Consider the following 16,197-nt stretch of genomic DNA (forward strand, 5'->3'; position numbering starts at 1 on the left):
TGATCGCCTTCGCTCCCTGCTTTGCAATTCTCTAATGCCTGGCACTCTAGTCAAACTGCATCAACGGTACTTAGTCCTGCGTACATAATAGAGATTAGATCTGGGACACATTCACACAACTCTCTTCAACACCACGCATCACTCTCTACGCATCCACGACTCTAGTGAAGCAGGACTGGGCAAGGGCCGGCGATCGTCAACTTGACCACACACCCCATTCTCCGAGAGCCGTCACCATGTCTGATACCAACCCAGCAGCTACTCCCAGCGGCGATGAACCGAGAGAAGAGAAGCACAAGACCAAATCTGCGGAGGTGGCGCCCGAAACATTGCAGAATCCCTATTTCATTAACGCAAATCGGACATCGAGGCCGCGTCGAAAGCTTCCCCCATGGCTCGACCATTTCAATGCTAAAGACCTTAAACGGCTGCTCAGATGCTCGCTTGCTATGTGGATCATGACCATCTTTATCTACATCAACCCGATCCAAAATGAAATGGGCCAGGCGTCTTTTCTTGGATGGTAGGTAGCTGCGAGGTCGTCCAACATCCGAACCTCGGTCCTTGGTCGTTTTTCTCCTGGCTTTACTGACTGAGTCCAGCATTGTACTATGGCTCGCACCGCCATCGGGCACAGTCTTCATGCACCTGGTCGCTGCTATCACTGTGATGCTAGGTGTCACAACCGCCTGGGCTTGGGGTCTAATTACCATGAAAGCTGCCCTGGCGACTCGATCGGATGCGGACACACAATCTCGACTTGCTGAGCTTCAGCAAATGGCCGTGTCTCAAAACGCTAGTGACTCCATCACATTTGTGAAGATCAAACTGTACAATGGCTTTATGCTGCACACCAGTGTGACGGCGATATATTTTTGCATGATTTGTTTATATCTATACTTGATTGTGAGTTAGACGACCAGCAGCAAGCGAAACAAAACGAGAAATACTGACAAATCTTCAGGCTCGTCTACGAGTCGCAGCTCCCAAACTCAGGCTTACGCAGATGATGGGTTGTATCGTCAGCGCGGTTTTCCTCACCCAGGCGCCGCTTCTCCCGAGCTTCAACGGAAACGTCGCTAGGCCTTTGGTCTTACCCTGCGCTATCGCCGAAGGTATTGCCTTGGTGTGCAGTATACTTATATTTCCAACATCTTCCGCATCTGAAGCGCTCGACCTCTTCAAAGACCTGCTCGCACCAATGCCGGCATTTTTAGATGCTTGTCTACTTGGACTAAAACACCCTGGCCTAAGAATGAGCACCGAGACGTTGACTGGAGCAAAGCTCAAACTCTTAACGGCATGGATGCGAGTGAATCCAATCACTACATTCCTCCCTATCGATTTCTCCATTGGACGGTGGAGCTCGGACGACATGATCAAGCTGATTGAGCCTCTACGACTGCTCACCGTTGAGTTTACTAGTCTGCTTGAGATACACAGACAGGCAGAAGTGCATAAAGACAGGTCCAGGCAAGCGATGGCTGTTTTCCCAACTACAGACAACATCCAAGATAGCCAAACAGTCTTTGAAACTGGACGACATCAGCTGAACCGAGAAGCCTACTTTCACATGACTTCCAATTCCTTGGGAAAAGCTGAGCAAGCAGGCCAGAGTCTCCAGGTGTCATCAGATCCTGCCCAGTATCTAATTGAGGCATGCAAAGAGTCACTCAAAGCCATTATTGAAGCCTTGCTAAACGCAAACGCTTTCAAAGAGAGCCCTAGCCACGCAGACATGCTAGAGAAACACAGTGCTGCACTGGAAAGACTAAGAGCACAACTCGAGGCTTTCAAAGCATCGACCTCTGGTTCCTTTTTAAAGTCGCCTTATTCTATTTTCAACGACGACGGGTTCTTGAAGGTTGATTCCAGTACCTTTCCAGGATTGACCCACCTCATGATGGGGCTGCTCGTTCAAGAGAGGCTATCCCAACTGGCGGATGCGCTCGAACAACTCCTGTCAAGAATTATCGAATTGGAGACGATTCGGACTTCCCAACGACTCTGGCTGCCAACTCGATTGGCGTCACTATTCGGGTGGATGTCTACCACGGAATACTCGGAAGATACGCCGGCTGCAGACATCGGCGATGCGGTAACTACTCGCATCTCGCCGGCCTCTTCAGCGTATGCCCGCCCACCAGGAAGGTCTCATGCACACCAGGATATCAAGTCCAGCCGAGCAGAACTCGCCTCAATGAGAACACCCAACAGCCGCAGGAGGAGTCGAGTTAGCCAGGTCCTCCTGGATACAGCACATTGGCTCGGAAACGCTGAAGGAACGTTTGCTATTCGAATGGCGATAATGTCAATTGCTCTCTCTATACCGGCTGTCATTCCTCCCAGCGCAGGCTTCTTTTATCGTGAAAATGGACTATGGGCTGTCATCATGGCACAACTGACTCTACTTCCATACACAGCAGATGTTGTATATGGAATTGTTGTGAGGGTCATCGGCACCATAGTTGGCGGTATTGTTGGCATGGCTGCATGGTATATTGGTTCCGGTAGCGGTTCAGGATCTCCATATGGAGAAGCTGCTATTATGGCTTTCGTCATCGTCATATTTATGTGGTGGCGGCTCTTCTCCTCTCCTGCTTTAATGCCTGCAGGAATTATGATGGGGATAACCGCGTACCTCGTTGCTATTTATAGCTGGATTGATATGCATGAGGAACCCTATGGTAATCCTGGCAGGGGGTATGAGGTCTTCTGGAGACGCCTTGTTCTCGTTCTTGTGGGTTTGAGTGCAACATTTATCGCCAATTTTATTCCGAAACCGCCCTCTGCAAACCATCATTATCGCGGCCTACTTAGCGACAGCCTGGTCAGCATCCGAGACCAGTATGCTCTTTTTGCATCGAACTGGAAGGATCCTGCAACAGATCTACGCAATGTGGCCGAGGAAGAAGTTTTGGCAGCTCTAGAAGCCCTCTTATCTGCTTCAGGGCCGATCCAGCTAACGGTATTTGAATTCTCAACTTCTAACTTTGATACGGATACGCTCAGCCAAGTCTGCCAGCTCTGCATGCTTTTGCATCAGGCTATTGCTCAGCTCTTGGTATATACAACCAGGCTGTCAAAAACACAGCGGTCCTGGATCATCACATCGACGGGCGCCACAGAGGAAGATGTGATAGCTGAGATCATGGCAGTCCTCACGGTAGTTCAGCAAGCGCTACAAACTGATGATGCGCTTCCGGCTATACTACCCACGCCATTGTTTGCCAAAGCTATAGAATTTGCTAGAGAACATCTCCAGGAGGGAGTAGGCGGCAGCGGTGTGCACGGGAGAGATGATGTCGACGATGAGGGTTTGAGGAGGTATGTGGTGATGTTGAACGCTTTTTTGCAGATGCTTGCAGCGTTGGATGAGCTGGTTCTGGTTATCAAGAGAGTTGTAGGTGAGACGAGTAATATAGCTATGCTCGAGGTTCGGGGAAAGTTAGAAGCTTAGTGCAAGAGTAGGAGAGAATTTCCGTAAAGATTTTGAACTACAGTTTTATAATAGACTCTTTACGAGTTGGCTAGAGGTTCTTGTCATGCATGCATCAAGCACCTTTCACCAAACCCTGTTGTGCTGTGAATCTTTCAATCGAAGGGAACAGCATCATCGGTCATGATTTCGTGGACGACGTCGCTGCCTACCATCTGGAGTCGGGCAACAACCAGATCCCAGAACGGTTGAGTGTTGGGGCCCAACAGGGTAAGCAACACCAACAACGCTTCCAAATCATTCTTTACCAAGACAACTACCAATGCCGAGGAATTGTAATGGGTGATGAGGTTGCATGCATCCTTGAAACGGTGTCTTGTCAGTCACCCAATAGGAGACGGAGTCGAATGACGAGCGGATGGCACAGCCAGTGAAAGACAGCGTTCGGCCCGTAGCCACCGGCGTCTTGGTGGGTCCTCTGGCCAAATCCGAAGGTCCTCCGAAGGTCCAATTCCGTCCACAGACAAATCGGAAGCCGGGTGAAGGAGAACTAGGCCGTTCCGAGACAATGGTCCGCGCGGTATTGAGGGCAGAAGAACGCCGTACCAGCCAGAGACCTTCGAAGGAGTTGCATATGCAGAAGACCAGTCCTACTAACTCCGTCTGATCGGATCTATTTATCAGTAATCAATTAATGGCGACGGGCCAGTCGCCCCACCCGTGCGTGGATGGACGATGATGGGGCACACAGTTTCCGAATTCTTCCCCAACGGAGGGACGGACTCAGGGGCCCTCCTCCCTCGCAATCCTCGACAATGGGGGCCGCCCTGCGGCAAACAGGACGACCGACTTCATCATTGTGAGCCTTCGCCGCGGCCTGGAGCGAGTTTTTGCAGGCTAGACCACGCCCTGCTGTGGTGGACTACGTAATGACCGACTTGACCAGGCGACGGGCTCCACGGCGGTGAGTGCAGGTGCTGCCATCCTTGCCGACCGTGGCCGTGACCATGACCGTGCTGACGTTTTCGAGACGGCCGTACGGCGTCGCATGTACGCCTTGCCGGCGTGCAAAAATAAAGTGCGTGGCCTCGGATCCAGGGGCCCAAAGCTGTGATGGTTGTTCAAGACTACCGAAACACTGCGTGTACGAGTTGCGTCCTCGGGGCCACCGGCGCCGAGGCCAGGAGGGGGCAAAGTGCGTTTGGAACTTGGACATGTGCAAATCGGGCTCTGACATGTTCCCACAGTTCCAGGGAGGAGCAACAAGAGGCTCCTCGTGTTGACCGCGACCATATTTTGGCTGGAGCATCGGCGGGAATTTACAACGGTTCAGGGAGTCCATCTGCGCAGTCCGTCGAGTCCCTGTTTGCCACACCTGAGTCTTCCCTTGACCGCATACCCCCTGTTCTTATCCCCTCAGATTCGGGTCAATCATCTTTCACACCCGCTTCGTTCGTCGTGAATTCCGAAGACACTGGAGGACTATCACTAGACAGGGCTCTCGACCCGGAGAGAACCGTTGTTGGGGCCGACGCCCACCGCGACAAGTCCCTGGAGAACACGCCGCCAAGTGGAGCGGTGCAAGACGATCCTATCGATCTCGGAATCCTTCGTCGGCCGCCTGCGCAATATCTGTTTGAAGGGTATGGACGGCAATGTCTGCTCTAGGATGACATTGGTGCTAATAAATCTGCTGCAAAATAGGTTTATGAGGCATTTTAACTGCCTTGTGGGATTGCTTGATCCGCAGCTATACACGTTTGCGTATACAAGAGCGAGATCTAGCTTGCTATTCACTATGATTCTGACCGTCTCGTCAAGGATCTTCCAGCCAGAATCCCATATGCGTATTCGAGAACACGCAGAGCTTTTGCTGGGCCGAGCCTTGCTCAGTTGCGACTCAGCTGTTGAGAGTATCTGGGCAATTATCTGCATGTATCACTGGAAAGACATCAATGACACGAGGGGATACATCTTGATCGGGTTTGCTTTACGACTGGCAGCCTCTGCTGAGTGGAATATGACACGACGAAGCGTTTCGTATGACACGAAAGACCCTTTAAATCCACACCTTTCCGAGTTAGATTTACGGCAGATGAGAGACAAAGATCGATTATGGCTAGCCCTGGGAAATATAGATCGAACGTAAGCAGGCCAGACTCTTGGGATTGTTGCGTGCACGCATCAGTGACTAACTGAGATCCCAGATCGAGCTACTTTACGGACCGGCCATTATCCAGTGCGCTAGTTAATGAAGAAATTGCATCTCGCCATTGGCTATCCTTGACAAGGTGGACATACCCGCTGGGAGATGGCAAAGCCGTTGGAGGGTTCGAGTTGACCACTATCGCTCGTCCGGTTTACGCCACTATGATGAAAACTCGCCAACATCCTGCTTCCCTTTCGCCTCTTTCGCCTCATTCTATTCAAGACCTTCAGTCCTTTCAAAACGACATGCGGGATTTCAATAGTAGGATGACTGAGTGGGCAGAGTATTGGCGCTCGACATTCTTGACTTGTAGGAACTCAATGGCTGACTGAATCTTTGGCTTTGTCCCGCTGACCCATCGTCTAGTTCCTAATCCTGAGCCTTTCCAGACGCCCTTGATCCATTTTTTCCGAGATTACATGCGTCTCCACTTCAATTCAGTGCTATTGCATCGAATGCTCGTCGCAAACAATGTCGCTTCTTTCGCCACTGACATAGCTGATGTAACTGGAGTGTGCTTCTCGAGTGCGCTCAGTGTGTTGCGACAAACGATCAAGATGGGTAAAATGAACATTCTTTATTATCTTTGGGATACTGCTCATCTTATGGCCGCGTATGCTGCAATGATGATCCCGAAGTTGTTGAGACAGGCCAGCAATGCCTCGGGGGTCTCAAAACGTGAAGCCCTCAATGTACTTGCCGAGGTTACCACAATCCTTTTGACTGCAGCCAACTCGCTAGAGAGCCCGCGTACGTCTTCTCAAGTGAGCTCAGGCACAGTTTCTGTCGAAAATGCTCTTTCCGCCCAGGCACGTCTTCTCTCGGCCATTCTTGCACGACTCCTGGCCGATACCAAAGAGCAAGGGAACGATCCATTTTCTCAGGACACGGTCGACCCTTTACCGGCCTCGGCGCTCCCGTGGATTCAGAACCGGTTCCTCGATGATACCCTTCCCCTTGGCGTTCAGCAGCCGGAGGCGGCCGGGTTCTCTGCCTCACGATCCAACCATTCCCAAGACAATGCTCCAGAAGCGCCACGGATGAATGAGGAATTCGATCTGATGCTCAACAACGACTTGATTGATTCCAGATATATGGACGTCGGTTTCCTGTCGTGGGACGAGCCCGGTATATTCGTGGACCCTCACTGACAATGAGAACCGACACCAGTGCTTGATTACGGAAAGTAACTAGACCTCCACATAAAGAACAGCCATTATCAAACCGTTATTAGAAGCCTCGGCATTTCCGAAGTTGATAGAATAAACCTGAAATTGACTACAAGTGCTGTCACTACAGCTAGCGCCACCTTGAATGCTGTTCGGAGAAGGACCTCTGAACCGAGTTCTGGGGCCTAAAGGGGACTACCAGCTCGACCAGACGTGTCAGAAAGCTTCTGCTACACGCTATACCTAAAGTCGGGATTTTCTCTGTCGGTCAAGTCTAGCCACCTGTGGATTGAGGTTATTAAGCGTTCGAAAAGGGACTGAAGACTCAACTTACTGCCTTGGGCTTTCGCCCATGGCTTGCTCGACTTGGATGAGCGCAGCCCTCCTGCGATTCAACCGCAAGTAATACCAGCGAATGAAGAGCGCGTCCAAGAAGTAGAGGGTATAGTAACCGATGAAGGAAAACTCTGCTGAGTTCCAGCTAGCACCTTGGAACGTCTATGGGCCAATGATGTTACCCACACGGTAAGCAACCAGGCGCATGGCAGCCGCCGTGGTTTTCTTAGTATACCCTACCACATTCCTAGATATCACGGAGAGTAGGGTCGCCTGGTGTCTCCTCCAACAACGGGTTCCGATACCCTGTTGGTTGCCTTTGATCCGTTGAATGCAGAGCAGTTGGCCCCGTTCTGTGAGCCATCGAGCGTTGGTCTGGTTATCGGGTGCAACCCACAGAGAGACGATTCCAAGACCACCGTTACCAGGCTACAAACGAAGAAGACAAATTTCCAGGGTTCAATCGTAAACTTATGCTCTTTTGTAATCCTACTGATGCCATAGGCCATGGCTCAGTCGAATATTTGGACTACTCCGTTGAAACCGAACCAGAGGACTGTCCACATACCTTGTTCGGACTCCATGTACCACAGGCATGTGATCACTGATCAAGGCGAAGCCTGATGTAATAGAAGATTCCAGTAAACCTAAGGAGAAACGGAGCACCATAGCACCGGCGAAATTGGTTGCATTAGGGAAACAGCAGAGGACGGCCCCCCAGACGATGATATTGAAAGTGAGATACTTTGCGAGGGGAAGATACTGCAGTAGACGCTACAAAACTGCTCAAATACGGTGACTACGTTTGTCGTTGTGACTCACAGTTGTAGGCCATGCTTCGGAGAGGTATCCGAAGAAAAATACTCTAAGACGCCCGTGAACCATACGGACAATGAATAATATCGATCTGTGTTGTACCTTGCTAGCCAACTCTCCTGTCCGCCGTGCAGTTCAATGCCGCCATCGACATGAGAAGCTGTCAGATCCATCACTGATGCGTAGGTCAATGCAGTTTTATCAAGGAAGTTTTGATCATACACACTGTAGAGGATCTACAGAATATCTACAGTTAGCAATGATCTTTATGAGTGAGCAAATGTTCAGAAACTTACAGGCATCATTTGTCTGTCTATTGATTTGAGTAGTCTCGCAGAAGTGGCATGGTCAATGTGCAGTTCAGTGGTTTGAGTGCCTTCAATAGCTCTTGAAGCGATATCGACATCATCAGAACTGACGATCTTCCCTATCGCACGTGTGCGAACAACGGCCGTGTTTTCCGGTTTGGCCATTGAGGTATATTCTTTTTCTGCTGGATTAGTTCATGAGAAAGTTGATCTTGCGAATCGGGAAAACTGAATGGCAAGCTCGTTTTATGTACCTTGCCATCCTTGCCCCAAGCTATCACTAATCACTCATCCTTTGGTCGGCGATAAGGACTGGAGAAATAAGGATAAGAGGGTTAGCACGGACAAATTCTTCCTGAGCGAGACACCATGGAGCATGCAATGAAGAGACGCCGGCAACTGTGCAAGCCACTACCGCAGCACTAGTCAAATCCTGTAAAGTTTTATGAACGCTGTATACTAACATCCTGTCTCTCACCTTCAAGTTCAAACTGCTGTAAATAACTGTTAAGTCTACCTTACATGTACAGGCTAATTAGCATTCTCCACGTCTCGCCTTAGCAGTGATGGCGGCATGAATGTAATGAAGTTGATCTTCAACACCTCATGCTGTTAAAAATGGCGCTCCGACCAGAGAATACAGAAATTGATGCTTCGGGCGGATATATCCAAGGTAATAAGAATCAAGGTAGCGCCTCGAGTTAATTGAACCAATAGAGGCTGTGGCTTCAATAATCAGGATGATCCTCAAAACGAAATCATTAGGTGAAAGGGAGAAGATGTGTGATTGAGTACGAGGCGAGTTCTTGTGAATGATAGAGGTGCGCTATATCGCGGAAGGGAGAAGATGTGGAAGTCATTGCTCTCTACAACGTTTACATAATCCATTCTCCAGTACAAATAATGTTGGTTTTTCAATGTCTTGATTGGTCCGGCTATATTATAATCGTCTAACTTAATAATTGTCTTTTTTACGAAATACTCACCTGTACAGGCATAAGTGCAAGTGTATTGAAGCGAATAATTTGTTTTGGTGATGATATGGTAATTTGTGATTGGGTCTATCTTAGGCATAGGGTAGGCTGACTGCGGGCTTGTACGAAAGCATACCAGGACTCCGGCCGAGCCAGCCCCAGTGGATGATGCAATGATAACCTATATTAGTACTGGCAGTGTTTGTATTTTGACCCCCATGGCAAAACGGCCGTCGTATTCTGCTTATATGAAGTGCAAATAATGCTTATCTTGATTGTGACAGACTCTGAGTTATAGTTTGAGGGGAGAAATACACCTCCGAGTGCCAGATGTGTACCTTATTCATCAGAAGTGATAGTGGAATATGACGGCGGAACGGTGCGTGGGCCTTTACTCAACAATGCCGAACCAGCGGAAGCTGACATGAGCTAGCATTTTATGCAGTCGGAGGAATTCAAGTAATTCCACCGCGTTATCGTTGCTTCTTGTGAGCTGTATACCTTCCGATTGGCTCGCTTGTCTAACTCTCACCTTAGTTCGCTGAGTGTTGGTTTTAGCTGACCCCCCTTACGGATAAGCGGCAAGAAACCGTGCTTCTAATCAATGCTGCTGAGTAACGGAGCGCCGCAGAAATGGAACAGGCAACAAGAGCACCTGGTCAATCCAATCACAGGGTGCATTTCTTTTTATGTTTTGCGATGTCCCTGATTGTGCTCACACTCCGTATCTTCCTATTGGATAACCACAGCCCTACTGGCTTGAAAATTAGTGAGCATAACGGTCTAACTAAAACTCGGTACCCTCATGCAGGTCCTGACTAAGTCACAACACCTTGACAATAGCTCAATCATCGGCAGTGATTTTCTTTGCCATATATCTAGTATAAATATGGCGTACTACGGCTCTTGGATTCAGAATACCCTCATCCCAGTACTCTCTTCAGGTGCAATTAACATCTCCTCCACGTTTTACCACAAGACAACCCCAACGAAAACCAAAAACATGTCTTCTCGCGGCTTCTCGGGCAAAGAGTACAGCGTCTACCGATCTAAGGATGGTGCCCCCAGCCTCGTTAGTGTGAAGATCCCTGACCTCAAGCCTCACGACATTCTCATTCGGATCACTCACACCGGTGTTTGCCACACTGATCTACTCTACTGCCAGGGAGGCATACCTGCAGCTCTAGGACATGAAGGAGTTGGTATTGTTGAAGCAGTTGGTTCTCTTGTGACTCAATTTACAGTCGGAGATCGTGCCGGAGGCGGCTTCCATCGAAGTGCTTGTGGCCACTGCAAGTACTGTTTGTCTGGCCGAGACATTTATTGCTATGGGCGCGTTACCTTTGGCGAGGGGGACTTTGACAACGGTACTTTTGGCACTTACTATATTGGCAAGGAGACATTTCTCCATAAGATTCCGGAGGGCTTGGCTAGTGAGCACGCTGCACCTCTTCAGTGCGCCGGAACCACTGTGTACACGGCCTTGAAGGCTACCGTTACGAGCGAGAAAAGAGTGGGCATCTTCGGTATTGGAGGACTAGGCCATTTAGCCATCCAGTACGCGGCCAAAATGGGTGCCGAGGTTGTTGTCTACAGCACGACCCCCAGCAAAGAGAGCGAGGCTAGGGAACTGGGCGCAACAGAGTTTCATCTCATCGATGAGATGTTCGACAAAAACGCCTCACCTATCGACGTCTTGGTTGTTGCAGGCTCCAAGTATCCGAACTGGGAGAAGTATGTATAACCCGAACTGTCTGGCAGGGCCGTACATTAATGCAAGCATGAAACTAGGGTTCTGGTAAAGGAGTTTCTCGCTAGAGATGGTACAATCGTACCGCTGGCTGCCCCTGTTAATGGGCCCCTCAGTTTACCGTAAGTCAAAGCATACCAAACCATCTAACGCCGTGGGATGTTCATTAACTGACTCCTTCTTAGCGCAAATGCGATGTTCTTCAACGGGTTTCACGTTTTCTCCAGCCTAGTCGGCTCTTGTGGAGTCCACGATGAGATGCTTGAATTTTCAGCTCGCCACAATATCAAGCCAATCGTTCAGGTCTTCAAGCATGACGGCCTCGCAAGCGTTCAAACTATTTTCGAACGCCTTGAGCAGAACAAGGTGCGATACAGAGCTGTTCTGGAGATGTAGTAATAGATACTATCATGTTGGAAGAGACCTTTCTCTTGAAAAGGCACATAATGCAATCTCCAAGTTAAAATACCACCACTTACATAACGCAGCTATCACATTATGCAATTATCTAACCCGAGCTATTTTTACAGCAGTCAACTTTTAGCTACTTCCCAGTTCGACCTAGCATACAGTTAGCTATTAGATGTAGACTTAACGATGCAATTGGCCTCAAGTGACGTATGATTTGAAACCATCTAGTACATATACTGGGGGGTCTTGTTAGATAGCTTATGTGACCACTGGATGACTTCGAATGTGTGTGTACATTGTGTATCTGTTCACTGTAGCTCCCGCCCCTTTAAGTCAGGGATGCGAGTGCAGGCCGATTCGGGCCCAAAAGGCCCTACCCTCACGTGACTAATTACCCAACGCCCAGATGATCGAACATAGTCCAGTTCAACATATCTTTCCTTTGTGGTTATAGCAAATGCAAATGTTCATCGCACAGAATAATAATGCCACTCCGTCTTACTAAAACGCCCTTAGCAGCATACTCCTGTCTGTTTATTAAGAGCTAGAAGGGAACACGGCTGATAGTGGCTAATCCTCCATTGAACGCACGTTTTGACATCAATATTGTCCATAGATGTTCAGAATATACAAAGAGTACATTTCCTTACGCACTATTCAATCAATATTTCCTCCCCAGTCTCTCATCTGTGATATATTTGCCTTCATACAGCAGCTTATCCTCAACTCTAAAGCCCAGCCACAAATTAGATTCCAACTTCCATTTCTACTTCACCTTCCGCTGATACTCGCTTTTTATGGTGACTGTGCTCAGGAACAGCTCTTCTACCTAAGGGGTGAAATCTACCCGGAAACCCCGCCCATTTTTAAGAACGAGATTGAAGCCTCCATTGAATGGATTGAACACATCAGCAAAGACACCAATTCTAGCAATGAACACTGCAATTTGATTTGCAGCAGCAATTGAAGTCTCGACAAAGGCCTTCACCTATGGTTAATACTTGTACAAAGTCGACGCGTGATGCGTTTCTCCTGCCACCGATGAGGGTATTGAGTTATCTATTAGTGACAGAGCGGTTGCTCCTGGCAACAGGGCTGGTGCTTGGTATACCAATTGAGATTACTACGTCGACTGGGTTTACACTATTCCGTGTCTTAAGAGTTGAAACTTGCTCAATAATGAGCCTCTTGCTTCTAACTTGGAAATCCTGAGAATTTCTCTGATTCCAGCTGTCGAGGACTTCACATGAAAGCAAGCCACGGAGAAAACGCCTCGGCATTCAAGATGTATGTCCCTATGATGGGTGAAAGTGTATGAAATAGAGCTGGGGCGCTATTTCACCTTAAGGCTTATAGGGATAGTTTTGCTGGGGTCAAATTTACGAGAATTAGGTCTCCTCTGTATCAGTGCTCGGCATAATTATAACCGAACTGACTTTGATATGCACCTATTCTCAATCCTGAAATGTTCTTTTAGTATGTCTGTCGGCATTTGTATTGTCAGTGACTCTTGATATCATTACATGGATAAGAGTTTGAAGCAACGGCCGGAGCGAGACACGAACCTCGACAGATGCCTCGAAATATTTTTAGGCGGAGGAAGTAGAGTCAGTTGCAATAGGCAGGGATGGAGATTTTCCTGTGACTTACGGATAAAGGGGTTGTTGCCCAGGTGAAGCATGCCTGTTTTATCTCAACATGATCAATCAGCTGCAAGGCCTAATTCTATAGCTGCTAGTTTCTTATACTATAGTGTCCAAATGTTTCTTGAGGCTGTTACCTGTTTATGTAAGCTCATCTTATCCCCCCCAACCGGCCACCGGGCCTTGTATTGTTTACAAGCATTTCTCGCCTATTCTTTTATCCCTGAGCTTATTCGTAGCCGAAACCCTTCACTCGCTACCCAGTAGTAAAAATTGGACGTCTTATAATTTTGAACAAAGATATGGAGTAGAACCCAGTATGATGGTGATAATAGAAATGGGCGCTCTTTTCGATTGCGCTTATTTCTTCTATGTCTCCGAGGGAGCTTGCATCTAGGACCAGAAGTATGGCGCTTATATATACACTCTCTACACTCCCGTAGTGTTCTACTCTTAACATGTTTTGAGTCAACGTGATGAGATTCATACCTCTAAGAGATATGTGCACGGCCCATGGCCTAGCACATAGGGATATCAGGCCAGGCGAGGCCCCAGAAGTCGGCTTCGTAGGACTCCGAATTTAACATCACCCCGCCACCCTTGCTTCTTATTCAACAGCGAGAAATCAAGTCAAGCCTGGGTACTTAGGCAAATGGAGAAGGGGGATCTAAAGTGACAAGAATAAAAAAACACAATGTGAGGCTTCGATGGTTTAGAGCTGTGAAGCATACCACCAACGTACAATTGGGTATTCAGTGACTTGATTTCCTTTCTGCATTCATACTACATCTGCTAGAATTTCCCTTTTGCTTCTAGATGACTCGAAACATATTAGACTTCACTCCCTCTTTAATCTAGCAGCTTTACCATCCTTAAATTCAACCCCAGCGGCCCCTTCCCCCGATATCATCTCTAACTTCTCGCGAAGTTCCTCATCCAGCTCTGTGCTGGTCTTTTTATGTTGAGGGGTAGGCGTTCCAGTGTTAATAATAGATATCCTTGCCTCATGCGGTATATTGCTTGTCACACTCCGAGTGCTTAACTCTGGTGACTCGTTACCTAAGATATTCAACGGCGATGACGATCTTAGAAAGATAATTAAACAGAAAGGCCCTGTGCGAGAATATGTCTGGGTGACGGAGTATTGTCACGACCCATGCACACCTCGGGTAGATGGCAGGCGGTCGGGACTGGCAGAATTCTAGTACCTATAATTTTCGACTAACTAAAATAGGATTGCAGGATTACCTTTGTAATCCTACGATCCTGGATTACTGGATTACTTATACAATCCAGCAATCTATCTAAGTATATAGATAACAGAGTAGTATATATTCCTAATAAATAGCTACTCAGCTATTAATATAACTTAATTACCTTAATTACCTTAACTTACTATATATTACTATGCTTAACTATTACCAGATATAATATTACCTTATAAGTAACGCCCTAACTGCTCTGCTAATATAAACCTATAGTTTATCCACTAGCAACCTGCCTTCTATCTACTCTAGATTATATCTATAGCAGACTAGAAGATATAACTATTATATATTAATAGCTCTTATTTAGAATAGTTACTTATATTAACTATTAAGTAATATCTTATACTATTAAGATATTTAAAATTAATTAAATCCTGCTATTCTAAGTAATATACTTATACTACTAGCCTATAATATACTAGTAAATAATATTAATATAGCTATTAAAGTAGTATATTTAAGTAACCTAATTTATATTCTATAGTAGTAAGTATAGAATATACTAGCTATAGTTACTATAAATACTAAATATAACTTAAAGGAAGTAATAAAATTACTATTATTTAAAAAGTTTAATAGAATACTTAGTAATATTATACTTTTTATTACTAGAATAAAAAGATACTTCTAGTAGTATCTATAATAATTAGTATCTATAAAATTATAACTGCTATTTATAAGTAATTTAATAGCTAGTAATACTAAGAATTAATTTAAATCTATTCTTAAAACTTTCTTAATAATAATAAAGTTAATTAAAATTAGATATAATTAACTATTTATAGATTAGAAAAACTTTAAAATAGCTCTTAAAATATATTTAGAATAATTAATAAAAAAAAGATAGCTATAAAGATTTATATACTTAAATAAATTTACTTCTACTACTACTTATATTATTATACTCTAATAGTTGCCTTTAAGTTAGACTAAAGAATAAGATACTTATAGAAATATTCTACTAAGAGCTAAAAATAAGATTAAGAAAAGCTCTATAAAGCTAATTAACTAATATCTTATAGAATATATTACTATAGCTATTAAAATTAATAAATAACAGTATAAAAAATATAGAAAGAAGCTATAATATACTAAAGAGGTTAGATACTCTATATAATTCTTACTATCTAATTAATAAGAATCTATAAAGAATAAAGAGGTAGCTACTAGAGTAACTCTTATAGAAATACCTCTTAGGAATATATACTAAACTATAGAACTTAAAGCTATATAAAAGTAGCCTTGAGATAAGAAGGATATTATATACTATAACTATAATAAGAAAGGAATTTTATATAAGAATACTATAAGTCTAAGAAAGAATAACAATTCCAACCTATATCTATTAAATAATAATTATTAAATACTATTTAGAAGATAGAAGAACTTAAAATAGCAGTATAAATATAAATAATTACTATAATTAAGATATATATAAATACTTAGTTTAAGCTAGCCTATATACCTATTTAGCTAAGAATAATACTTATTTAAAAAAGAAGTAGAAGTATCTTATTAAAAGAACTCTATTTTAAAAATTAATAAGAAAAGAAACTTAGAAAGAATAGATACTAGTACTAGAACTTATAATCTAACTATTAGTAGAAATAATAAGAATTATAGCTATAGTATAATAAGAAAAGAAGCTAGAAATCTACTAAAAAAATACTAGAAATACTAAATACTTAAAATAATATCTTAATAGATAGCTAGAAGATTATAATATTAGGAATAAATACTCTAACTCTAGTAATAAAAAAAACTAAATCTATATAGAGAAATATATATCTAGTATCCTAAAAGAAATAAGTTAATAGCTATAGAAAAACTATAGTAGAATAAAGCTATACTTAATAAGTAAGATAAATAATAAT

The 16,197-nt window shown here is 45.1% G+C and overlaps 4 protein-coding genes across 4 annotated transcripts; 3 read left to right on the forward strand and 1 right to left on the reverse strand.

The window, feature by feature from the left end:
- Positions 1–236: 236 nt before the first annotated feature.
- Positions 237–3,460, forward strand: BGZ61DRAFT_374747 (uncharacterized protein; the record flags this gene model as incomplete). Its single annotated transcript, XM_046242352.1, has 3 exons — positions 237–523; positions 603–906; positions 965–3,460. 3 exons carry the CDS (start codon positions 237–239, stop codon positions 3,458–3,460), a joined length of 3,087 nt encoding a protein of 1,028 aa, XP_046093813.1.
- Positions 3,461–4,552: 1,092 nt separating this feature from the next.
- Positions 4,553–6,799, forward strand: BGZ61DRAFT_374763 (uncharacterized protein; the record flags this gene model as incomplete). Its single annotated transcript, XM_046242356.1, has 4 exons — positions 4,553–5,082; positions 5,144–5,584; positions 5,647–5,957; positions 6,015–6,799. The coding sequence occupies 4 exons, from the start codon at positions 4,553–4,555 to the stop codon at positions 6,797–6,799; spliced, it is 2,067 nt and encodes a 688-aa protein (XP_046093814.1).
- A 601-nt stretch (positions 6,800–7,400) lies between these two features.
- BGZ61DRAFT_487503 (uncharacterized protein) lies at positions 7,401–8,442 on the reverse strand (the record flags this gene model as incomplete). Its single annotated transcript, XM_046249977.1, has 5 exons — positions 7,401–7,506; positions 7,722–7,927; positions 7,976–8,018; positions 8,072–8,205; positions 8,266–8,442. 5 exons carry the CDS (start codon positions 8,440–8,442, stop codon positions 7,401–7,403), a joined length of 666 nt encoding a protein of 221 aa, XP_046093815.1.
- Positions 8,443–10,254: 1,812 nt separating this feature from the next.
- Positions 10,255–11,397, forward strand: BGZ61DRAFT_374748 (chaperonin 10-like protein; the record flags this gene model as incomplete). Its single annotated transcript, XM_046242353.1, has 3 exons — positions 10,255–10,985; positions 11,043–11,123; positions 11,187–11,397. 3 exons carry the CDS (start codon positions 10,255–10,257, stop codon positions 11,395–11,397), a joined length of 1,023 nt encoding a protein of 340 aa, XP_046093816.1.
- Between the last annotated feature and the right edge of the window lie 4,800 nt (positions 11,398–16,197).

Source organism: Ilyonectria robusta (assembly GCF_021365365.1).
Source record: "Ilyonectria robusta strain PMI_751 chromosome Unknown BGZ61scaffold_77, whole genome shotgun sequence".
NCBI classification, from domain to species: domain Eukaryota; kingdom Fungi; phylum Ascomycota; class Sordariomycetes; order Hypocreales; family Nectriaceae; genus Ilyonectria; species Ilyonectria robusta.